This window comes from Leucopleurus acutus (genome assembly GCF_964270905.1).
Source record: "Leucopleurus acutus genome assembly, chromosome: X".
Taxonomy (NCBI): domain Eukaryota; kingdom Metazoa; phylum Chordata; class Mammalia; order Artiodactyla; family Delphinidae; genus Leucopleurus; species Leucopleurus acutus.
In genome coordinates, this window is record NC_139148.1 from 65,158,123 (window position 1) to 65,185,060 (window position 26,938).

The 26,938-nt window shown below is 36.2% G+C and overlaps 1 protein-coding gene across 10 annotated transcripts in view; it reads right to left on the bottom strand.

The window, feature by feature from the left end:
* Positions 1-1,718: 1,718 nt before the first annotated feature.
* The window catches only part of ATRX (ATRX chromatin remodeler), a 248,863-nt gene continuing 223,643 nt past the window's right edge, over positions 1,719-26,938 (bottom strand). For all 10 annotated transcript variants that reach the window (XM_082865330.1, XM_082865334.1, XM_082865333.1 and 7 more), the window contains 5 exons: positions 8,454-8,603; positions 7,486-7,611; positions 6,650-6,745; positions 6,009-6,137; positions 1,719-4,979 (listed from right to left, as the gene is read on the bottom strand). In XM_082865330.1, coding sequence (XP_082721456.1) covers positions 4,701-4,979; positions 6,009-6,137; positions 6,650-6,745; positions 7,486-7,611; positions 8,454-8,603 — 780 coding nt within the window. In that variant the 3' untranslated portion in view covers positions 1,719-4,700. The remainder of the gene's footprint in view (positions 4,980-6,008; positions 6,138-6,649; positions 6,746-7,485; positions 7,612-8,453; positions 8,604-26,938) is intronic.

A 26,938-nucleotide genomic window follows, 5' to 3' on the forward strand; every position in this document is an offset into this window, starting at 1 on the left:
GGAAAGATGTAGAATTACACTCGACTTAAATGGACCAAACTCACTTTCTGCAAATAATGTATACGGGTTAATTAGGAGTAACGAAAAATTGTGAAAGAACATGAATGCCATTAACGCATTTATCACTATGTTTGAGAGGGTAAACAAAGAGTAAGTGAACTTTTGCATGTAAAATCAGAAATCCTGAACAAATTGGGCTCCTTGGGGAAGGGTAAAAGGAAATAAGGTTTTTCTTACAATTTAAGAAGTTCACTATCCTATACAAGCTCTGATGACTGTGCCTTTTGTCCTTAAAATTGTCAGTAGTCTGGTCACTGAATGCCTAATTATCCATCTTCCTGTCTGCAATCTTTCTTCACCTAACCATTCAAATTACCCCTGCCCAAATCACTATCTTTACCTGCTACTTTGAACACATCTGCTCCCTCACAAACCCTTGTTATCCTCCGTATTGAATTACTCATTCAGGATTTCAAGGTCCTCCATCAATCCACTCCAATCTAGTCTGTCTTTCCCGATCCTTCTCTAACCTTTGTTCTTTTTCTTTCAATACTACACTTTCTCCTCATATACCTGAAACAAATCCCATCCTTGCATCTGATAAGTCATCTCTCGTCACCTTTCTTGAAAACCAGCACATATCTGATGTGAGAACTATAGGCAGGGGGCTGAGTCTACTTAATAGGTAGAAGTCTCTCAGTAGTCATCTGATATGATTACCCAAAGGAGATTGGAGCCAAGCTCCCCCTCCCTTAACGTGTTTCTATCAGGGAGGAGAAGTGAGGGCATAACGTTCAGGAATAGAATGCGGAAGAGTGCTGCTGGGTAGACTGCTTGGAAAATGTGGCAGTTCTGAGTATTAAAAGAGGAGTATTTTAGGATTTGTCTCACCCTTTCATTCCTTTAAAGCTTTATCTTTATTGTTTTTAATAGAGGTGTCAATTTATATGCTGCCTTCCTTGTCACACATCCCTTGGTGAAGGTATGCAGTGGTCACTATCAGAAAGACAGATCCCTAGAGTGGGGGGAGGAAGAGTGATTTCCATAGTCAGCCAAGTAGGCACAATGGTTTCAGGAAGGTTATTCCAAAGAGAGGGTGGCAGTATATATTGTACAGAAATTTTATGGTAGTACATACTCTAGGGAGTAAAACTAGGGGCCGCAAAGGCCATTCCCTTATTAGATCCAACATGAGTGATGTGGGCAGTTTGGTTACCTGGCAGATATTGAGCTTAGGAACAGTATATATTTTGGCTTTTAAATTTTTATTCACTTCCATATAACAGCATATATAAAATGTTGCACAGACAAAAAGCATTTCTGGTCACTCCTTTGAGATTGGCAAAGATTACATACTTTTGAAAAAAAAATCAACGGTGGAAGAATTTTCATCTCTAAGGGTAGATTTTATTTGGAGATAGCCGAAAGTCACTTGAGATTAAGTCTGGTGAACTAAGGTGGGGAATAACCTGAACATAATTTTTCGTGAAATAAGCACATAAAAGGATGACCTATTTTACTGTTAAAATATCTCACAACATGCCACCCTCAAAGGAAACGATTTTTACTGGGGTATGTAATTAATTCTTTAAAGTTTTGTTTAGGGTACAGAAATATGTATCTGATTTTATGATACTAGAGGGAGAATGGGCATAGCTAAGGGAAGACTACAAAATATTCACCTTCTTTGGAGGTCACGTAACAAGGTTTCCATCAACCTGCTATTGCTCCGGGATAGTAAGCAGCTTTTGTATCAAGTGTGGAGTTGTAGCTCTGCTTGACTTAAATGAGTGACGCAGCAGTTGGGAAGCAGGAAATGGTACTGGATTACACACAGACAACCAAAACTAACACAAACACACATAGACTTCCTGGGATGTAAATTATTTTTGAGGTTTGAGATCTCCTTTTACAGAATTTAGTATATAACAGATTTAAAAACCAAACTTCTTGACCTCCCAATATTAAATAACTAAATGTGCAAAAGAACCACCATTAAATAGCACATAAAAAGCTATACATTTTCTATGAAACAATATGTGCACAGATTTTCAAAGCTGTGAAAATGCAATAAAGAGCACAACACATTTTGGTCACTTTATTAAATGACATTAAATAGTTTAAGTTTCAACTACTAAACAGCACTTTGAATGGTGAAAACACAGATAGTATTATTGTCATACTTGAATGCTTTTCTTTAAAAACACAATTCCAGTCCTTATATATATTACAAAACAGCCTTAAAGGAAGAAGTGACATCTTTTCTACAGTACTTAAGATACTCAATACGGAACTGAAAAGCAGTCTAACAGAAACAAAGGCAAGTCTTCACAGCTGTATGATTTCAGCAGCCAAAGCTGGATGATGGACTGAAACATTACTATACAACTGGGACAAAACATATACAATATCACAATACTAAGCAAAAACGCTTTACACCCAAAGAAATAAAACAGGTTACAAAATGTGGAGAATTTAGCAGGCAAAACTGTATTACAAGCAACATTTTAAATCGTCATTTTTTAAGCCATTGCAACTATTTAAAACATCTAAAACAAATATAAAAATGAGCCTTTTAGTATCTTATTGATGTGATTTTGTCTTTAAATATTTGTTAAAGCTTGATGTTATACTCAAAGTACATATTATGTAGCTAAAATGTCAAGTGAAGAAGAGTATGCAAAGTGGTCCAAGTTTTATCTCAAACTTTCTTATTTCCAAATCATTCTTCTATGTATTATCCTTTAAGTCATAGTTTCATTAATGATGAAAAAGGTTTAGAAGGTTGCCTAAAATTTTGACACCTATGTCTTTGAGCAAGCAATCAGACCATGATGAAAGTTCACAGGTCTAGTAAATCAGGTTTAAAGTATTCTGGACTTGTAGAAATACCAACTGATAACAGTTGGCCAAAGTATACTGTCTTCAAATATTTATCTCATAAATCTTGTCTCTTTCATTTCTTCTAAAGTAAAAACACCCCCCCCCACACACACCAATTGAATGAACTTGATTATATGGCTGGCATAATATCCAAATACATGGAATTTGTTAGTGATAACTCACCACGGGAAGGTGGAGGGTGGATCCACCAAACCTCAAAATTCTATATGACAAACTTAGTACTCTTGGACGTTTACCACTAGTTTTTCATGATCAAAGTGGAAATCTCTTAATCATCCTAACAATTCAAAACAGTTTTAGCTAATGTTAAACTCATTCCTCATTCTAATCCAGTGATACCTAGAGCAAATCCTCCACCCAGCTTTCTCTTTTTTGGAATTCGTTGGCCATTTCCACTACATGTTACGTCACCATCTCAAAAATAGTTTTGCCATGTTGAGTTGACTCTCATAGTCTAACAATCTTTTTCTTTAAGAAACTCAAGCAACCAAATTGTACATGAATAAGCTTATAAGTCATTTTTACAGGCCTGGATTAAGAGAAATGACAATGTAATGACTTTCTAGTAAAACCTCATAAAAGGGCATTAGAGATTAATTAATTTTGATCAGAAAATTGCCTCACAGATCTAAACTGAAAAAAAAAATCAAGCTTTGAAACATAATTTACGTAAGAAAATGTAGTTGGGAAAAAAGAACATACTAATGAGAGAAAAGAAGAGCATAGAAGCCAGTGAACCTTATCTTTAGGAGGAATTATTTCACAATACTGACAGTACTGGGAATTGTTTTAAAGCACATTCCTCATGTGAACTTAAAGTCAGCAATGGTTCTGCCATTTTGATGTTGTTTATAAAACAGGGTGTGAAGCTAACAACCACAACATCATCCTTAACCTCCTAAAATGCTAGAACTTGATTTTGTTAGTCCACATCCCACTGCCAGCAACAGGATGAAGCACTAGCACTGACACCAAGCAGTTAAGAGATGTGCTTTATATTAGTGCCAGGAGAGAGAAAATTCTTGTGTGGAAGATAATCCACAACCCTGAAATTTTACTAGTAATTATTTCAGCACGTATAACTGAAAATAAAAAATGGCAGAAAGACTACAGAAGAAAAAGGAATTCTCTTCTTAAGCTGTACTTAAGGCTGTTTATACAATGCTAAGATAACTGCAAGACTCCTCCAAGTTTTAGAGCAGTAGTATTTAAGAATATTGCACACAATTCTGTGTCAAAGATAACCCTTAGTTTCTAATTTTCAGTCACAGACACGATAAAGTAGGAGCCTAGTTTCAGACTTCAGTCAAAAGAACATTAAAACCATTTCAATCACTTTAATCAAGAAATGGATTATACAAAAGTATTTCGTAACTTGAGGAATCAACTCTAAGAACTCAGCTGTGTGTTTTTATATGTAAAGAATGAATATATAAATCTGTATTCTTTCATAAATCCATTAATTTATGACAATTTTATGGTCGCTAAAAGCAGGCATAAAAATTTAGAGAGGAAATCTGTGGAGTTGTTACTGTTATGGAAGGACTTGTTTTCACTGAAAACAATTTGAAAGATCTTCTGTACTCAGTGTGTGTAAGAAGATTCTAGGCAACATCACTGACAAATGTCAGGAAGAAATGGTATGCCCTATTAAAAAAATTTAAAACTAATATGGAAGATTGCCATTTAAGGGGAACAAACTATTTATACAGTTGAGTTCTGTTAAGTCATTGATTCCTAAAAAAATAAAAGATCTTTCTATGATTTTAGCAATCTTTTAATCTTTTAGTGCAAAATCACATTGATTTCCCTTGGGAAGGTCCCGGATTTTTGCTTCTCATTGGGGGTGGTGCACGCTGTAATGGTGGTGGCTGCATACCACCAGCCACTGACTGATACATTCCTCTCATATCAATCTGCTGGTAGTTAGAAGGATTCATGATTAAATTTGGAGGCTTTGGCATCATGAGGTGACCCAGTGTTGCTTGTTGATAAGTCATTTGCTGCTGTTGCTGCTGATTGTACTGCTGCTGGAGCCTTCGGTTCATAAGTATTCGCTGAACACAGCTGATTAACTAAAGAGAGAAAAGAGAGCTGTTACAAGTGCATGACCTGTCTCAAAGAGGCAGTATCAAGTTTTGAGTTAAAATCAATTTGTTAAGGGGGTACCATACCAAAAGGGAAACACATTATTGTTATCACCATTACTAATTTGATGGCATTCACAGGACCATTACTGTAGAAACCGGTTAGTAACACCATTTAGGGCTAAATTCTCTTAATGACTTGACTATTGTAGTGCAAGCAGCATTTAGGTTAGTTGCCATAGTAACCCATCCTGCACTGTGATTAGTCTCAAGTATTAGTTACAGCACTTTTTTGTCAAGTCTCCTTTCTTTGTCATTCTTTTGAATATTTCACCTGATGACAGACAAACAGTTTTAGTGACAAACACCCAAGGGAAAAGGCACTTGCAGTGGGAATAATTCCTACTTGGAATGGCTCAAATTTCCTAAGATAATTTAAAACCATATAATTCTACAGTGCTTTCTAAGTAAAATTCATGCCACAGAAATTGATTCCCTGGTGTCAAGAGTTGAAATTTCCCAGTGCAAGGCAGATGGCTGGCAAAGACCATGCTAGGAAAGATGATCAAGGATCCTGGAATATGCTAGTCTTTTAAAGAATTACATAATTTAGTAGGAACCTGTGTCATGTATCATTTATAGCTCCACTTTTTATCTCAAATTAAATATATTAAAAAGTATACATATTTGTGGAAGTTGTTTTAAAATAGTAAATGTGGTAAAAAGTCTGGCAAAAATCCCTTTTTAGATGTCCAGAATATACAAAAATAAAATTATAGGGAAGAGAGTCTATGTAAACTTCAAGGAGACCCATTTGGGAAGTTGTTGCTCCTTTGCAACAAAAGACATTACCTTTATTTGACATTACTAGGTTTTTGGATAAAGTTTCTCTGGGAATAACCAATGACCATCCATCCGTCCATATGAGGGAATGGTTATTGACACAGATGTCACACAAACCGATTATTATAAATTCAAGAAAATTAAACATAACCTAGAGATAGTCCAAATTCTTACCATCTGTTGTTTTGTCAATACGTCATTGTAGATTGCTTCTCTTCGTTTAACATCAAGCTCCTGGCTGGCTTGTCTACTTAATGCTAACGCCTGTACCTGGGCCTCTGAGAGATTCATGTTTTCCTTCCACTAAAAGAAAAGTTTCTATTTACTCCTTATTGCAGTAGAGTTGAGAAAAAATAATTAAGGTACTTAAAGATACTGAGGATTTTTTAAGTTTTTTTTTTCCTTTTCCTTTACTCTTTTCTAAAGAAGACAATGATGTAAAAGCCGGGTACTAAGTTGTCCACTATTGTACAAAGGTTACCTATGTCTGGAATAAAACTATTTGGATTTAATTCATGCAACTGGTAATTAAAGTACATTTATGTAAACAATGCACACATTTCTATGATTAACTGATTTCCAAATTCTTAGATTTTACATTTCTCTTTTGTGCCAACATCCAGGTAAAACTGAATTACATATAGCTTGGCACTATTATCCAGTTTATTAGTATTTTACTGTTGCAAATCACGTTATAAGGATTACGCTCTTTTCCCCATGGAAGTAGTGAGTCAAACAACAATTAAAAATTAAAACAAATGGAGGGGGGAGAACACAAACTGCAAGTTGGAATAAACAACTGCCAATTAACTTACTACAGCTGAAATTATATCTTCAAGAGGCTGAATCCTCACTGCTGTCACACTGTTTGTTGCTTCCACAACTTTTTCTCTTCCCTGATTAATGAGGTCCTAGAAGAATGCAAGAAATAACTTTATAAGGGCATGTAAAAGACAGCATAGTTTTAAAGTATAGGGATCCTTTCTCTTGCCAATTTATAGCACTTGGTCTTAAAACTCTTTAAATAATTGAAAAGAACAGCAAAATTCAGCATCAATAAAATGGAGTAAAACTCATCAGTGAGGGTCTTGTTAGGAAGATAAAAGTTTGGGTTCTATTGCACCAATATTTTAATAATTTAAATGACTCCATAAGCACATTTTAAAAAGAAAACCACAGATTAAATTATTAAATTATTGGTATATTAAAACCTAGTCCTTCTTATTTAAATCATAACTGATTCTAGTTTTCAATTACTTATTTCAAAATACTGTGCATTATCGTATACTTAATGTTGCATCTACACTGCATTAGAATATAAATCAATGTGTGTATTTATCCTGTTTATTCAAAATATTTTATAACTGAAGAAAGTGCTATTTCCCTAGCCAGTCAGCTGCTCTATTGTTCCTTAATTAAAATTATTCAAACTACATTAATTCAAGGCCTGATTCCCTTGTGCTCTGAACAAACCACATTTTATTATACTATGCTGGTTCAAAAAGGTCAACAAATAAAAGAAAACTTTCTTGGTCTATTCAGAGGTAATCTTTTGGAGAATGTGATATTCCAGCATAGGGAACCTTCAACAACAGGGCATTTGAAATTGCCTTTAATTCAAGTTAAACTACTTTTGTACTTCACAACATACCTCCAGCTGTTGATTACTCATTGCTGACAGGGCTCCCAAATTGAAAGGAATATAAGGAGTTTGAGAGTTGAAACTGACAGGGGGTAAATTGGTCCCAGTTGGTATGTTGAAACGCATGGTCAGTCCCTAAAAACAAAAAAATATGCACTTTCCACATTGTGATTTAAAACTTGAAATTCTACATCACCTACTGGTTTAGAAAAAAATCCACATTCTCAGATCTAGGAAATTATTAACACTCTTTCACACACAAACAAAACACCCTTTTCACCTGAAACCAAGATCTTCTTACATAGAAAGCTTTAACCCCTAAAGGTGTACTCTTTTTCTGATAATTCCCACAGAATGGGGCAACTCAGAGAATTCTGATGAAACTACTAAAATCACAACGTTAAAGAAGTTTGGTACAATGAGTTTAAAAAGGATTCAGGCATTAGGATAAGGTTTCCCATATGCTCAGGCATATTTTTGCTCAAGTGGGGGTGGTGTTTAAAACAGATGTGGAACTATTTTAAATAAAGTTGCTGCTGGAGATTGACACTAATGTCTAATAATGGAGTCTTTCTGTGTTCTGATAATCAGTCAAAACTTAGATTTCATGGTACACATGCTAAAAGCAACATTTACTCCTACCTCCAAACTCTAAGCTCCTATATGTCTGTTACTACTGTGAGGGTGTTGATGGAAGTTAAGTGATGCTAAATATATAGCTTCCCACTAATCTCTCAATTTAGCAAGTGCTAATCAGAAATGAGGTTACTACTCTTTAAGGGGAAAATATTTTCTTCTCTCCTCTCCTCCCACTCTATCACCAAAGGTACCGAAAAGCCCATAAACAGAGTCTCCTACTTGGAGACTCTGTTCCTGAAGATTCACTACATTACTACCTGTTCCAAATGTGACGTTTTTCTTCCCCCACTGTTCTTTTAAATGACTAACATAAAAAAAAAGCATTTCAAATGAACTACCTTCTTCTCTGCTTCATACTCAGCCCAAGCTGCTTTTCTTTCTTCTTCAGTCAACTCTTCTTCTTCTTTGTGGTCCAAAAGAGAATCATGTTCATGATATCCTACAATGTGTTCTTTATGTATTTGAAGAAGTTCTGCAAGTATGGTGTCCTGTTTAGAGGGGTTGAAATAATAATTATTTTCTCCCTCTGGATCATATCTCCATAGTTCTTTGGTCTACTGTTAGACTAGAAGCTAGAAACTGGCTGCTATACATATTTCTGATATATATGATAAATTACCTAGAAAACATTCACAATACATGCAACACCAGCCTCTTACGTAAGAATGTTATGTTTATACAGCATGTTTTAGGGGCTCAATTTTTTAATGACTACTTTTCATCTTTCAAGGTTTTTTCCTCCAACTTTTTTCTAACTTTTTCATATGCATTTTGTTTTGTGCTTTGTTCTGAGTTGATAAAAAAATGCCAACAGAAGTCTGCTTAACTCAGAGATAACACTGAATGAATGTGCTAAAAATCATGGCTACTCCTGTTCTTACATGTTTAACAACTTTATTTTCATAATCACTTCAGCTACCAACCACTATACTAACAAAAACTAAATTTAAATTAATCAAAACAGCTACAGAACAGTTTAACTGGAACATACAATCCTTATATTTCAATTGTAAGAAGGTCAAATATAAATTACACTAAGGACACACAGTTCAAATTTAAACTGATATACACTGTTTATCAATTTATTATCATAGTGTCTTTTTTAAAAGTCATAATGTCTTAAGCCAGTCTTTTAAGGTTAAAAAAACTAAAAGCTTAAAAATTGGGATCATTTATATATTCAGTAAGAACACCAAACTCCTGCTCTGTGTGATTATGATTATGAGAGAGACACACACAAACGGAGATTTGGGGGGCAGGGGGTTAAAGTGAACCATGGGTATGTTACTTGCTAATAAAAAATTAAAATATTCACAAGTTGTTTATTAAGAAATAAAAGATGAAAACCTGGATATATAAAAGGCAAATTAATTCACTTTACAAAAGGATTTTCCATAGCTTCTAACAGCAAGTTTCCTTAGAACACACTTTCTAAATTGAGTGTGAACTTAGTGAAAGAACGTAAATAATATTTGACTGGCCAAAGGAAGGTACAGCGAGGTATATAGCACATTAAATTTAAACTTAATCTGCATCTAATAATGCTTAATGCCTCCATAAGTTTAGCATAGACTTTTGTCTATGAAAAGAATTTTGTCTTTACATCTTCAACCATACCTAGAGTATAGCGTCCAACACAGGGTAGGGGCTCAAATGTTTGTTAAATAACTCAAGATGAAAAATTCAGCTCATGAGGCCCTAAGTTTTTTTCTGTACAAGAGCAAATGCTGACACCAATTCCAAACATTCTGATATTTGGCATCATGTTAACAAACTTTTTATCTTGCTACCTCAATAAATAATCACTTCATAATTTCACGAAAGAAAAGGAACTGATTTTCTTAATGCATACAGCTGTAATTGAGATTTTATAATTCATTTTGAAGGTATGTGCTATTTCTTTCGTTGAAAACATTAAAAGACCATACAAGCAAGAGGGCTCAAGAAAGTCTACTGGTGGAACACATATATGTTAATAAGTTTATTCTTTTAAAATGTTAAGTAAACATTTCTCTCCTGCACCAGTGTAGAAGTCTGCCATCAAAGCTGACTTCTCTGGCCTATGACATATAGAACAGGTTTATCATCACTAGATAGATCTCCAAAGTTCAGAGTTACTGACCAGGCAGGCAGGGAGATAGGGCAGTCTGAATTAAATTCTGTTAAAAGATAATGCTTTCTTAGATGTGTGTCTCCCATGCTTACCCCCCAAGCATGACTCAGGAGAGAGGTATGTAATAAAACCAGATAACATTGACTAATATTTTTAGCAAGTGACCATGCCAAGTACAATTAGGAAAGTCAGCTGTTCTACAAAATACCAAATAAATTACAAGGTAGAAATGTTCTATAGATAGTCCCTAATTTTACTTCTGTCTAACAATAGGTGATGTTCTTAACCATAGTCAAAAATCACTTCATTTCTCTAAGACAGCAACCTAAGGGAAAGACCAGGAGAACTGTGTGCTAGGAACTGAATTTATTTTTCAGCTGTGTGGTGTCTCCGTAATACTGGATAATAACTTAATCTAGTTATGACTATAAGTTAAACATGGATGAAATATTCTACCATCACATATGTAACAGGATGAGATAAGAATAGCAGGAATAAATGAAATACCCAATTATTTGGAAATAAACACTATGTCAATCAAGTGTAATGTTTATTTCTCAATTATAAATACCACGATCCATATATTAACTACTTTTTATGGTTAGAGAAAAACCTTTCCAGAAATGCATGTATGCAGTGTGCATACATGCACACACATACACACAAACACACCCATATACACCCTTTTAAAAAGTGTCTGTGATTTCAGGGAGCTTTATCAAGTTAGTCCTTAGCATCCTGTAATTTCAAAGTCCAAACTTATCATCTTGAAATTGGTAGAAACAGATGTCCAGAGAGGCAAAGTAACCTTTTTCCAATCACAGAGCTAAGGACTAGCTGGGACTAGAAGATAAATTTCCTGACTCCTATCCAGTGATTATTCTATCACACTGTAAAGAATGACTGTTTTCTTGAGGTATAGTGCCCTCTATTTCCCAGATCTATTCTCTTAAAAAAAGAAAATTCCCTAAAGGATTCCAGGGGAAGGAAAAACTTAAGTAGGTCTATTTTTTCTCTTTTTAACACCTTTGTTCTTTCTGAAGTTTTTAAAAACAAGTATGTGTTAATTTTTTAATAAAAGAAAATATAAAAACTGAAACAAACACAATTCTTAGACAAAAACTTGTGAAAGGCCAGTTCATGCTTAGCCTGAACCTGACATGAACTATTTTTACCATTTTCATCTTCAGGAGATATTCATTTCAGGAAATCCCATTCTAAAACCTTTAAATATCTTCTCCCCACCAATTCCAGATTTAAGATCTATGCTATCAAGTCAAACATGATTGCCTAATTTTAAGGTCAGATTATGATAGAGGTTCAGCTTCTGCCCATGCAATAACTTTCATTTTGACCCACAGTCAACTAAAATGTCAACAAGTCAGAGGAAAAGTGCATGTGACTTAGCTTTTTATCATTAAAAAAATTTGGACCCTTTTCCTAAAACATTACCTCCCTGCTAACATCAAGCCAAAAAATCAATCATATTGCTACTACTGGCTACAGCACTCCCTTCTTTTCAAAGAATTTTTAAAAATTTTAATGGAAACGATGTTAATATCTATTATAAAAACTAGAGATAACTACTGGTAACATTTGTTGTATATCCCGCCACACATTTACACTTAACACACGTCTGTGCACACATTCTCACATAAAAATGGGATTGTACTATATTTAAAACCTACCTTTCTGCCTTAATATCTTTCCATGAACATTATTTTACATTAAATACAAACTTTCATTGTTTTTAATGGCTGCAAGGTGTGAACATTATATAGATACACTTTATCATCTATTTAATTATTCTCTTCAGAGTTTATCAAGACATTTATGCCACTTCTAGTTTTTAATTATTACCAAATCTGTAATGAAATAGGTTAATGGATAAATTTTAGAGACTTCCCTGGTGGCACAGTGGTTAAGAATCTGCCTGCCAATGCAGGGGACACAGGTTCAAGCCCTGGTCCGGGAAGATCCCACATGCCACGGAGCAACTAAGCCCGTGAGCCTCTGCTCTAGAGCCCATGAGCCACAACTACTGAAGCCCACGCGCCTAGAGCCTGTGCTCCGCGACAAGAGAAGCCACCACAAAAAGAAGCCCGTGCACTGCAACGAAGAGTAGCTTCCACTCACCGCAACTAGAAAAAAGCCTGCCGCAGCAGCAAAGGCCCAATGCAGCCAAAAATAAATTAATTAATTTAAAAAATTTTAATGTATTATTATATGAACCACTTGTTCATACAATAATATGTCGACAATACTCAAGGACTCAGACGAGTATGTTTACCACTATCTTCATTTTAACAAAGAAAAGACATTACATAAAAGTTAACTGACTTTTATAGGAACAAGATTCATTTATACATTTCAGAAGCATGAAAGCAGAAATCTTTCTTTCTTCCAGAGTGTTGTGTAAGACACAAATAACAGAAAGAAGATACAGGATTTCTGATACAAACTGTTTCTACATCTTTCCCATTTAAATTAATTGCAGCATACTGTCAATACAAGAAACTTGATGAGATTAAGAGGGCAAAAAAGTATTTGTAACAAGATCTTCAGAATATTTCTTTGGGAAAAAGTTTTGCAAAATCTAGAGCAAGTTATAAAAGTTAATAAAGAAAAATTTCATCCCAATATACAATATAATCGTGGAGAGGTTTTTTGTTTTTTCCCCTTGAAGCATGCATTTATATTAGTTGCTATAGTAACACTATTATTGAAAACAATACTGGAACAGAATCTATAATCACTAGGCCAACAGTCATCAAAATGAGGTTTAAATTACATCCAAATGTGTACCTTTACTTTTCTTTGTCTAAACTTTATTTTTCCTTAAATAAGTGAAAAAGCTTACAAGCTGGGAAAAGCATGGTCTATATTATAGCTAACAACCTAAATTAGTTTGAGCTTCAAATGACTAGTTCAATTAATAAAATAAAATTAATGATAAACTACAAGTTTAAGTTAATCTATTTAGAAGTTTAAAGTATTTGGTAAGCTGACAAAAATTTCCGTTTCATTAATTCTGAAATTCAACCTTGAAAATAAAATTTTTAAAAAACAATCAAGACTTTGCCTAGAGGTGGGGGCAAGGATTTGCCATGTTTCAAAATATTTTGCTTGCCATCACTTTGAACTTGAGTTTCATAATATCTGGAAATAAAATGTCACTAGAATACTTAAGTGTCACAGGACCCACTCAAAAAGCTATGAAAAAATTCCTTTTATTACTTAAATAAGTCTAGATTCTTAATAAATAAACAATATTCCTGGTCAAAAAAGTTTCTATTTTCAAATTTAAAGCCTCTTTCTTCCCAAACTACACAAGAAAAAAATGCAACATATTTGATGAGTAACTAGAGAGCTATTGAATGAAGTTCACATACCACCTCATATCAGATTTTTAGGTCAAGAGTACATAACCCTTGCCAAAGAGCATTGATAAATATATCCAGATTCTCAAATTGTAGGTATGAATAAGATAGTGACAACTACAGAACTTGTAACTTTCAAGGAAAGAAAAGGCAGGCCTGCCAAACTGACACTGGTGGAGGGTAAAAGCCAGAATCTCCTTTGATAAAAATGTTTTATACTCAATTTAACATTTAAAGAACTAGATACTATATTTAGCATTTAACCTTTAAAAACTGGTGATCCATTACAATTCTTATACATGACATATGCCATTCACTGCGAGGTAAAGAGTGTCATTCTGCATTTTATATGACTGTAGTAACTTTCTAGAGGTTGCAGCTTTCCAAGTAGAGCCTGAATTTAACTCAATTCTTATGCTATACAATCTGGAGTTCACATCATCTCTTTAATTTATTAACACTGTTACATCCTCTAACTCAACCATAGGTGTGCTCTAAAAAATATATGAAAATAAGAGGGAAAGCAGTTATTTAGCAGTTCAAATTACATTTAAAGAAAGAAAACATCAGGGACTTCCCTGGTGGTCCAGTGGCTAAGACTCCGTGCTCCCAATGCAGGGGGCCTGGGTTCGATTCCTGGTCAGGGAACTAGATCCTACATGCTGCAACTAGGAGTCCGCATGCTGCAACTAAAGATCCCATGTGCCGCAACTAAGACCCGACCTGGTGCAGCCAAATAAGTAATAAAGTAAATAAATAAATGAATGTTTTTAAAAAAAGTATGATTGATAAAAAAGAGAAAGAAAACATTAAAATATAAAATGGTTTTAAAAATGACATAAATAAGGCCATCTAATGATTCTTATATTGACCAAATCTCTCCCACAATTTATATTCCTTGAAGGGTCCAAAGTAATAAATTTGATGTAAAAAGCTCAGTCATGAAAACATTAGTAATTGAAGAGACAGAAGTGAGACATTCACCTACTTAATTCCCCTAAAAGCATCACAGCTTCAATTTCCCACTGTCCCTACTCCTGGAAGTTTTACAAGACACATTTGAACCAGCCAACCTCAGTTACACACTTTAGGATATTAATACACAGATACTGTGGCACTCAAGTACCTATACTAATTCAGAATCACTGTCACTTCAACATATTAGTTATGTCCTCTGAACTCCCCTAAATGAAAATGGAAAAAACTGAAAGGACATATAGCCATGCTTACCATGTTTCTCTTGACAACAATTTTATGTATGACCAGACTGCATGAAATATAAACATCAGTATAATTTTGTGGGAATCAACTGATTTGATAACAAAAGAAGACCTGTACCAGTCTTTTGATTTTCAGAGGAAAGTTTACTGGCAGAATTTAAATGAAAGAATATATATATACATATATATATACATATATATATATATATATATATATATATATATATATATATATAAATAAAAATCACAGTGGTTAAAATCACAGGCTCTAGAGTACTGCTCCAACAGTACTCTGGGCAATGATGGAAACGTTCTGAGTCTGCACTATCCAATATGGTACCTACTGAGCACTTGAAATGTGACTAGTGTGATTGATGAACTAAAACTTTAATTTATTTAAATGTAAATAGCCACATGTAGCTAGTGGCTTTTGTACTGGGCAGTGCAGATCTAGAGTCTTACTGGGTTTAAATCCTAGCTCTAACACTTATTAGCCCTATGTCCTTGAGCAAGTTATCTCTCTGGATCTAAGTTTCCTGGTCTGCAAAATGGGCCTAATAAGTATCTACTTCACAGGATTACTATGGAGACTAACTATTACACAGGAAGTATTTAGCAAAGTGCCTGGTTTACCAATGACCTCTGCATTGCTAAATCTAATGGTCACTTCTCAGACCTGATCCGATCCATCTACCAGTAACATCTAACAGCATTTAATCACTTTCTTCACCAAAATATTTTCTTCTCTTGGACAGCTAACTGGGACCAAGAAAAGACTCTACTAGGTGTTAATTTACCACTTACTCTTACTTTCAACACCTTTTCTAAAGGTCTAAAGCAGACCCTCACTTTAAAAAACAATGTATTCCCATACAGAGAGAGTAGTTTTTACACCTTAACCAAGTCTTCCTATTGAAAAATTCATGAAACAAATTTGACAGGACAAATTATCTGATATCAGAATTGTCCTAGAAAATTCTAGATATATGGCCATCATAATTATAGAAGGACCAATAAGTTATTACTTGTCCTGAGAATGTACATATTTAAAAAAAATTTAGCTGATGCTCATAGGATACCTCTCATTACCTAAATGAAAGCATGGTAAGCCAAAGCAATTTATATATGTGAAGATCAATTTGTTGGGTTGACCAAAAAGTTCCTTCGTTTTTTTTTTTTGCGGTACGCAGGCCTCTCACTGTTGTGGCCTCTCCCATTGCGGAGCACAGGCTCCAGACGCGCAGGCTCAGCGGCCATGGCTCACGGGCCCAGCCACTCTGCAGCATGTGGGATCTTCCCGGACCAGGGCACGAACCCGTGTCCTCTGCATCGGCAGGCGGATCCTCAACCACTGCGCCACCAAGAAAGCCCCCTTCGGTTTTTAAGTAAAAATAAAAGACATATTTTTCATTTTCAACAAGAACTTTATTGAACAACATAGTCACCGTTTTGTTCCACTACCTTCTGCCATTTTTCAGGCAACTTCATAATTCCATCTTCCCAAAACTTTCTGTCTTTTGAGCAAAGAACTGTTCCACGTGCCTTTTACAGTCTTCCAGGGAATTGAAATTTTTTTGTAAAGAATTTTTTTTTTTGTAAAGAATTGAAAGAATTTTGTAAAGACTGAAATAAATGGAAATCCGAAGGTGCAATATCTGGTGAATACAGCAGGTGAATCAGAACTTCCCAGCCAAGTTGTAACAGTTTTTGCCTGGTCATCAAAAAAACATGCTGTTTTGCGTTATCCTGATAGAAGATAACGCGTTTTCTGTTGACTAACTCCAGACGCTTTTCATCAAGTGCTGTTTTCAGTTGGTCTAACTGGGAGCAGTACTTGTTGGAATGAATCGTTTGGTTTGCCAGAAGGAGCTCATAATAGAGGACTCCCTTCCAATTCCACCATATACACAACATTACCTTCTCTGGATGAAGACGGGTCTTTGGTGTGGTTGGTGGTGGTTCATTTTGCTTGCCCCATGATCTCTTCCATTCCACATTATTGTACGGTATTTACTTTTCATCGCTCATCACAATTTGTTTTCGAAATGGAACGTTTTCGTTATGTTTAAGTAGAGAATCGCACACAAAAATATGGTGAAGAAAGTCTTTTTCACTTAACTTATGTAGAACACAAACATCAAAGCGATTAACATAACCAAGCTGGTGCAAAGATTTTCAACGCTTGATTTGGACATTTTGAGTATGTCAGCTATCTTCCGTATGGTATAACACTGATTGTTCTCAATTAAGGTCTCAATTTGATCACTATCAACTTCAACTAGTCTACTCGACCGTGGAGCATTGTCCAGTGAGAAATCTCCAGCACGAAATTTCACAAACCACTTCTGACATGTTCGATCACTCACAGCATCTTCTCCATACACTACACAAATCTTTTTTGCGTTTCAGTTGCGTTTTTACCTTTCTTGAAATAATAAAGCATAATATGCTGAAAATGTTGCTTTTTTCCTTCCATCTTCAATATTAAAATGGCTACACAGGGACTTCCCTGGTGGCACAGTGGCTAAGAATACACCTGCCAATGCAAGGGACATGGGTTCGAGCCCTGGTCCGGGAAGATCCCACATGCCGTGGAGCAACTAAGCTCGTGCACCACAACTACTGAGCCTGCACTCTAGAGCCTGCGAGCCACAAACACTGAGCCCGCACGCCACAACTACTGAAGTCTGCATGCTCTAGGGTCCGCGTGCCGCAACTACTGAAGCCCACGTGCCTAGAGCCCCATGCTCTGCAACAAGAGAAGCCACTGCAATGAGAAGCCTGCCCACTGCAATGAAGAGGAGCCCCGGCTTGCCACAGCTAGAGAAAGCCCGCACGCAGCAGTGAAGAGCCAACACAGCCCAAAACAAATAAAATTTTAAAAATAAATAAATTAGTTAAAACAAAACAAAAAAATGGCTACACAAAAATTCACCAATTTTGAAAAGTTTTCTTTAAATGTGAGCTGATATGACAGCTGTCACTATACAATCTAACAAAATTGTTTCAAATGAAGTTAAAGACAACTAAGCACTACTAGAGCCATCTTATGGAAAACACTGAACGAACCTTTTGGCCCACCCAATATTTTACGAGAGATTGAAGCACAAAGAGCAGTAAAATTAGTAAAAATTTTTGTCTATGTAAAGATAAAGTGCCTTGTTTGACTTTTTCCCCGTTCTCTCTTTTAAAGAATTTTTATCTTATTATATTTAATTGAGGTATGGCTGATATACAATATAAGTTTCAAGTGTGCAACATAGCGATTCACAATTTTTAAAGGTTATACTCCACTTTTACTTACTATAAAATATTGGCTATATTCTCTGTGCTATACAATACATCCTTGTAGCTTTTTTATTTTATACATAGTAGTTTGTACCTCTTAATCCCCTACCCTTATCTTGCTCCTCCCCACTTCCCTCTCCCCACTGGTAACCACTAGTTGGTTCTGTATATCAGTGAGTCTGTTTCTTTTTTGTTATATTCACTAGTTTGTTGTATTTTTTAGATTCCACATATAAGTGACATCATACAGTATTTGTCTTTCTCTGGCTGACTTATTTCAATAAGCGTAATACCCAAGTCCATCCACGTTGTTGCAAATGGCAAAATTTCATTCTTTTTTTTATGGCTGAGTAGTTTTCCATTGTGCATATGTTACCACATCTCCTTTATCCATTCATCTGTTGAAGGACACTTAGGTTGCTTCCATATCTTGGCTATTGTAAGTAATGCTGCTATGAACATTGGGGTGCACATACTTTTTTGAATTAACATTTTCATTTCTTTCAGATATACACCCAGAAGTAGAATTGCTGTGTCATATAGTAGTACTATTTTTAGTTTTCTGAGAAACCTTTTTTGGAATTCTAACTTTGCTCTTTAATAATTGGGTAATCTCTCAGAACCAATTCCCTTACTACAAAGGGGTAATACCACCTGTAACTAATAGGACCACTGTAAGGATAAAAAGAGATAATAGGGGCTTCCCTGGTGGTGCAGTGGTTGAGAGTCCGCCTGCCGATGCAGGGGACAAGGGTTCGTGCCCCGGTCCGGGAAGATCCCACGTGCCGCGGAGCAGCTGGGCCCGTGAGCCATGGCCACTGAGCCTGTGCATCCGGAGCCTGTGCTCTGCAATGGGAGAGGCCACAGCAGTGAGAGGCCCGCGTACCGCAAAACAAACAAACAAACAAAAATAAACATACTGTCTTTATGATAAGGGAAACAGACAACACAAGACTATGTGGCAGAATTCTGGGACAGACCAAAGTCTAAAAGATGGGTCCATACCCTTTTTAGCCCAAGTTAGCTCTCTATTTTAGCATATCAAAACAGTTTTCTTAAGCTGGAGTCTGAATCCAAGTCACCTTTTTACAGATTTTTTTTTTTTTTTTTTTTTTTTTTTGCGGTACGTGGGCCTCTCACTGCTGTGGCCTCTCCCGTTGCAGAGCACACACTCCGGACGTGCAGCCTCAGCGGCCATGGCTCACGGGCCCAGCCGCTCCATGGCATGTGGGATCTTCCCGGACTGGGGCACTAACACGTGTCCCCTGCATCGGCAGGCGGACTCTCAACCACTGCGCCACCAGAGAAGCCCTTTACAGATTTTTTAAAATGCTAAGCTGGGACTTCCCTGGCGGCGCGATGGTTAAGAATCTGCCTGCCAATGCAGGGGACACGGGCTCAATCCCTGGTCTGGGAAGATCCAACATGCCGTAGAGCAACTAAGCCCATGTGCCACAACGACTGAGCCCACGCGCCACAACTACTGAAGCCCACGTGCTGAAACTACTGAAGCTCGTGCGCCTAGAGCCCATGCTCTGCAACAAAAGAAGCCACAGCAACGAGAAGCCTGCGCAGCGAAACAAAGAGTAGCCCCCGCTTGCCGCAGCTGGAGAAGCCCATGCACAGCAATGAAGACCCAATGCAGCCTAAAATAATTACAACTAAAAGAAACAGACGGCTAAAACACTGTCATATAAAATAATGAGGAGGAGACCTTTAAGACGGTGGAGGAGTAAGATGTGGAGATCACCTTCCTCCACACAAATACATCAGAAATACATCTACATGTGGAACAACTCCTACAGAACACCTACTGAACACTGGCAGAAGACCTCAGACTTCCCGAAAGATATATATATTATTTTCCTTTTGCTCTATTTCTGAGTATGTGTATGCTTCTTTGTGTGATTTTGTCTGTACAGCTTTGCTTTTACCATTTGTCTGAGGGTACTGTCTGTCCGTTTTTTTTTTTTTTTAGTAAAGTTTTTAGCACTTGTTAGCATTGGTGGATTTGTTTTTTGGTTTGGTTGCTCTCTTCTTTCTTTCTCTTTTCTTATTTTTAATTACTTTTTAAAACTTTTTAATAATTTTTTATTTTAATAACTTTATTTCTTTTTATTTGATTATTTCTTTTTCCTTTCTTTCTTTCTCCCTTTTCCTCTAAGCCATGTGGCTGACAGGGTCTTGGTGCTCTGGAGGGGTGTCAGGCCTGTGCCTCTGAAGTGTAAGAGCCGAGTTCAGGACACTGGTCCACCAGAGACCTCCCGTCTCCACGTAATATGAAATGGCAAAAGCTCTCCCAGAGATCTCCATCTCAATGCTAAGACCTAGCTTCACTCAAAAACCAACAAGGTACAGTGCTGGGCACCCTATGCCAAACAACTAGCAAGACAGGAACACAACCCCACCCATTAGCAGAGAGGCTGCCTAAAATCATAATAAGGTCACAGACACCACAAAATACACTACTGGATGTGGTCCCGCCCACCAGAAAGACAAGATCCAGCCTCATCCACTGGAACACAGGCACCAGTCCCCTCCACCAGGAAGCCTACAGAACCCACTGAACCAACCTTAGCTACAGGGGGCAGACACCAAAAACAACGGGAACTATGCACTTGCAGCCTGTGAAAAGGAGACCCCAAACACAGTGAGTTAAGAAAAATGAGATAACAGAGAAACACACAGAAGATGAAGAAGCAAGGTAAAAACCCACCACACCAAACAAATTAAGAGGAAACAAGGAGTCTACCTGAAAAACAATTCAGATTAATGGTAGTAAAGATGATCCAAACTCTTGGAAATAGAATGGAGAAAATACAAGAAATGTTTAACAAGGAACTAGAAGAACTAAAGAGCAAACAAACACTGATGAACAACACAATAAATGAAATTTAAAAACTCTAAAGGAATCAACAGCAGAATAACTGAGGCAGAAGAATGGATAAGTGACCTGGAAGATAAAACAGTGGAAATAACTACTGCAGAGCAGAATAAAGAAAAAGGGATGAAAAGAATTGAGACAGTCTCAGAGACCTCTGGGACAACATTAAACGCACCAACATTCAAATTATAGGGGTCCCAGAAGAAGAAGAGAAAAAGAAAGGGACTGAGAAAATATTTCAAGAGATTATAGTTGAAAACTTCCCTAATAAGGGAAAAGAAATAGTCTATCAAGTCCAGGAAGTGCAGGCAGTCCCATACAGGATAAATCCAAGAAGAAACACGCCAAGACAGATATTAATCAAACTATCAAAAATTAAATACAAAGAAAAACATTAAAAGGAGCAAACGAAAAACAACAAATAACACACAAGGGAATGCCCATAAGGTTAACAGCTGATCTTTCAGCAGAAACTCTGCAAGCCAGAAGGGAGCAAGGCATATTTAAAATAATGAAAGGGAAAAATCTACAAGATTACTCTACCCAGCAAGGATCTCATTCAGACTCGACTGAGAAATTAAAATCTTTATAGACAAGCAAAAGCTAAGACAGTACAGCACCACCAAAGCAGCTTTACAACAAATGCTAAAGGAACTTCTCTAGGCAGGAAACACAAGAGGAGGAAAAGACCTACAATAACAAACCCAAAACAATTAAGAAAATGGGAACAGGAACATACATACTGATAAACAGTTTAAATGTAAATGGATTAAATGCTCCAACCAAAAGACACAGACTGGCTGAATGGATACAAAAAAAGACCGGTATACATGCTGTCTACAAGAGACCCACTTCAGACCTAGGGACACATAAAGACTGAAAGTGAGGGGATGGAAAAAGATATTCCATGCAAATGGAAATCAAAAGAAAGCTGGAGTAGCAATTCTCATATGAGACAAAATAGACTTTAAAATAAAGACTACTACAAAAGACAAAGACGGACACTACATAATGATCAAGGGATCAATCCAAGAAGAAGATATAACAATTGTAAATATTTATGCACCCAACATTGGATCACCTCAATACATAAGGCAAATGCTAACAGCCATAAAAGGGGAAATCGACAGTAACACAACCATAGTAGGGGACTTTAGCACCCCACTTTCACCAATGGACAGATCATCCAAAATGAAAATAAACAAGGATAAAAAGCTTTAAATGATACATTAAACAAAATGGACTTAACTAATATTTAGAGGATATTCCATCCAAAAACGAAAGAATACACTTTCTTCTCAAGTGCGCATGGAACATTCTCCAGGATATATCATATCTTGGGTCACAAATCAAGTCTTGGTAAAGTTAAGAAAACTGAAATCGTATCAAGTATCTTTTTCAACCACAATGCTATGAGCCTAGATATCAATTACATGAAAAAATCTGTAAAAAATACAAACACATTCAGGCTAAACAATACACTACTTAATAACCAAGAGATCACTGAAGAAATCAAAGAGGAAATTAAAAAATACCTAGAAACAAATGACAATGAAAACATGACGACCCAAAACCTATGGGATGCAGCAAAAGTTCTAAGAGGGAAAATTATAGCAATACAATCCTACCTCAATAAACAAGAAACAGCTCAAACAAACAACCTAAGCTTACACCTAAAGCAATTACAGAAAGAAGAACAAAAAAAACCCCAAAGTTAGCAGAAGGAAGGAAATTATAAAGTCAGATCACAAATAAACTTAAAATAAATGAAGGAAACAACAGCAAAGATCAATAAAACTAAAAGCTGGTTCTTTGAGAAGATAAACAAAATTGACAAACCATTAGACAGATTCATCAAGAAAAAAAGGGAGAAGACTCAAATCATTAGAATTAGAAATGAAAAAGGAGAGGTCACAACAGACGCTGCAGAAATAACAAAGGATCAAGAGAGATTACTACAAGCAACTATATGTCAATAAAATGGACAACTGGGAAGAAATGGACAAATTCTTAGAAAAGCACAACTTTCCAAGACTGAACTAGGAAGAAATAGAAAATATAAACAGACCAATCACAAGCACTGAAATTGAGACTGTGATTAAAAATCTTCCAACAAACAAAAGCCCAGGACCAGATGGCTTCACGGGTGAATTCTACCAAACATTTAGAGCTAACACCTATCCTTCTCAAACTCTTCCAAAATATAGCAGAGGGAGGAGCAGTCCCAAACTCATTTGCAGAGGCCACCATCACCCTGATACCAAAACCAGACAAAGATGTCACAAAGAAAGAAAACTACAGGCCAATATCACTGATGAACACAGATGTAAAAATCCTCAACAAAATACTAGCAAACAGAATCCAACAGCACATTAAAAGGATCATACACCATGATCAAGTGGGGTTTAACCCCTAAGTGCAAGGATTCTTCAATATACACAAATCAATCATTGTGATACACCATATTAACAAATTGAAGGATAAAAACCATATGATCATCTCAATAGATGCAGAAAAAGCTTTCAAAAATATTCAACACCCATTTATGATAAAAACTCTCCAGAAAGTAGGCATAGAGGGAACTTACCTCAACATAATAAAGGCCATATATGACAAACCCACAGCCAACATCGTCCTCAATGGTGAAAAACTGAAACATTTCCACTAAGATCAGGAATAAGACAAGGTTGCCCACTCTCACCACTATTATTCAACACAGTTCTGGAAGTTTTAGCCATGGCAATTAGAGAAGAAAAAGAAATAAAAGGAATCCTAATTGGAAAAGAAGAAGTAAAGCTGTCACTGTTTGCAGATGACATGATACTGTACATAGAAAAACCTAAAGACTCTACCAGAAAACTACTAGAGCTAATCAATGAATCTGGTAAAGTAGCAGGACACAAAATTAATGCACAAAAATCTCCTGCATTCCTATACACTAATGATGAAAAATCTGAAAGAGAAATTAAGGAAACACTCCCATATACCACTGCAATAAAAAGAATAAAAAACCTAGGAATAAATCTACCTAAGGAGAAAAAAGACCTGTATGCAGAAAACTATAAGACACTGATGAAAGAAATTAAAGATGATACAAACAAATGGAGAGATATACCATGTTCGTGGACTGGAAGAATCAACATTGTGAAAATGACTCTACTACCCAAAGCAGTCTACAGATTCAATGCAATCCCTATCAAACTACCACTGGCATTTTTCACAGAACTAGAACAAAATTTTCACAATTTGTATGGAAACACAAAAAACCCCAAATAGTGAAAGCGATCTTGAGAAAGAAAAACGGAGCTGGAGGAATCAGGCTCCCTGACTACAGACTATACTAGAAAGCTACAGTAATCACGACAGTATGGTACTGGCACAAAAACAGAAAGATAGATCAATGGAACAGGATAGAAAGCCCAGAGATAAACCCATGCACCTATGGTCAACTAATCTATGAGAAAGGAGGCAAGGATATACAGTGGAGAAAGACAGCCTCTTCAATGAGTGGTGCTAGGAAAACTGGACAGCTGCATGGAAAAGAATGAAATTAGAACATTCCCCAACACCATACACAAAAATAAACTCAAAATGGATTAAATACCTAAATGTAATGCAAGATACTATAAAAGTCTTAGAGGTAAATATAGGCAGAACATTCTATAACATATATCACAGCAAGATCCTTTTTGAACCATCTCCTAGAGAAATGTAAACAAAACAAAAATAAACAAATGGGACTTTAAGAACTTAAAAGCTTTGCACAGCAAAGGAAACCATAAACAAGACAAAAAGACAACCCGCTGAATGGGAGAAAATATTTGCAAACGAAGCAACTGACAAACGACTAATCTCCAAAATTTACAAGCAGCTCATGCAGCTCAATACGAAAAAAACAACTAACCCAATCCAAAAATGGGCAGAAGACCAAAATAGACATTTCTCCAAAGAAGATTTACAGATTGCCAAAAAGCACATGAAAGGATGCTCAACATCACTAATCATTAGAGAAATGCAAATCAAAACTACAATGAGGTATCACCTCACACCGGTCAGAATGGCCATCATCAAAAAGATCTACAAACAATAAATGCTGGAGAGGGTGTGGAGAAAAGGGAACCCTCTTGCACTGTTGGTGGGAATGTAAATTGATACAGCCACTATGGAGAATAGTATGGAGGTTCCTTAAAAAACTACAAATAGAACTACCATATGACCCAGCAATCCCACTATTGGGCATTATACCCTGATAAAACCATAATTCAAGAAGAGTCATGTACCACAGTGTTCACTGCAGCAATATTTACAATAGCCAGGAGATGGAAGCAACCTAGGTGTCCATCAACAGATGAATGGATAAAGAAGATGTGGCACATATATACAGTGGAATATTACTCAGTCATAAAACGAAACGAAATTGAGTTATTTGTAGTGAGGTGGATGGACCTAGAGACTGTCATACAGAGTGAAGTGAGTCAGAAAGAGAAAAATAAATACCCTATGCTAACACATATATATGGAATCTTAAAAAAAAATGGTTCTGACGAACATAGGGGCAGGACAGGAATAAAGACACAGACATAAAGAATGGATTTGAGGACACAGGGAGGGGGAAGGGTAAGCTGGGACGAAGTGAGAAAGTGGCATGGACTTATATACACTACCAAATGTAAAATAGATAGCTAGTGGGAAGCAGCCACATGGCACAGGGTGATCAGCTCGGTGCTTTGTGACCACCTAGTAGGGTGGGATAGGGAGGGTTGGGAGGTAGACACAAGAGGGAGGAGATGCAGAAGGGAATAGATATGGGAACATATGTATAGCTGATTCACTTTGTTATAAAGCAGAAACTAACACACCATTGTAAAGCAGTTATACTCAAATAAAGATGTTAAAAATAAATAAATAAATAAAATAATGATAATAAAAAGAACATTTTTTTAAAAAAGCTAAACTGAATGCATAAATGCATGGTGACACTGTTCTAAGAACTTCAAATGAAATATCAAATTTGTCATAATAACTGTCTGAAGTACATACTATTTTTAACCCCCATGTTACTGATGAGATCTCTAAGATTGCGAATCAGAATGGGCTGCTGGTCCCCTCTCTGAAAATCAACCTGCAGAAAAACTACAGAAGGGAAAAGGAAACATGAAGTTCAGGAACTTATAGACACAGACATGTGTGTGCAATATCACTGGGGTGACACAACGGGCATCATATGCCATCTAAAGCACAGTTACGGGAAAAATAATTCAAATTAATAAGTATGATAGGTGTACTTAAGGAAATAAGGGAAGGCATTACCAATATGAAATTCAAATAAAAATTATCTTAAAAGTGTCAAAATGAAATATTTTGGATAAAAATAATCATTGAAATAAATAATGTATAGTATAAATAGCAGGAGAGGTACAGCTGAAGAATAACTTCGTGAGTTTGGAGATCAGACTGAGACACTTTCCCAGAAGACAGCAGTAAAGGATAAAGAAATAGGAAATGCAAAAGAAAAGCTAAAAGATATGGAAGCTAAAAGCAGATGGGCAGGCATTCAGTAATAACAGTCTCAGAAGGAGATGAAAATAAAAATGGAGAGGATGAGATTTTTGAGGAGTAATGGACACCAATTTCTCAGAACAACAGATCAAGAAACTGAGGCACAGAAAAGTAAAATAACTTGATATGGTCAAGATTCAAACCCAGGTCATCTTGTCTGAGTGCTCTTGCCCTTAACCGCCATGCTATACTGACTGAGGACTGAAGATCAATAAATTCAACATCAAAGATAATTAAGGAGGACTGGAATCAGCTTTGCCACTCTAGGATTTTGCAGTAACTAAAAGATGAAATCTATACTCTCCAGTATTACACACCTTGATAACATTGCAAATGCCTTTCCATAAACTCACAGCACTGATTAAAAAGGAAGTGTGAA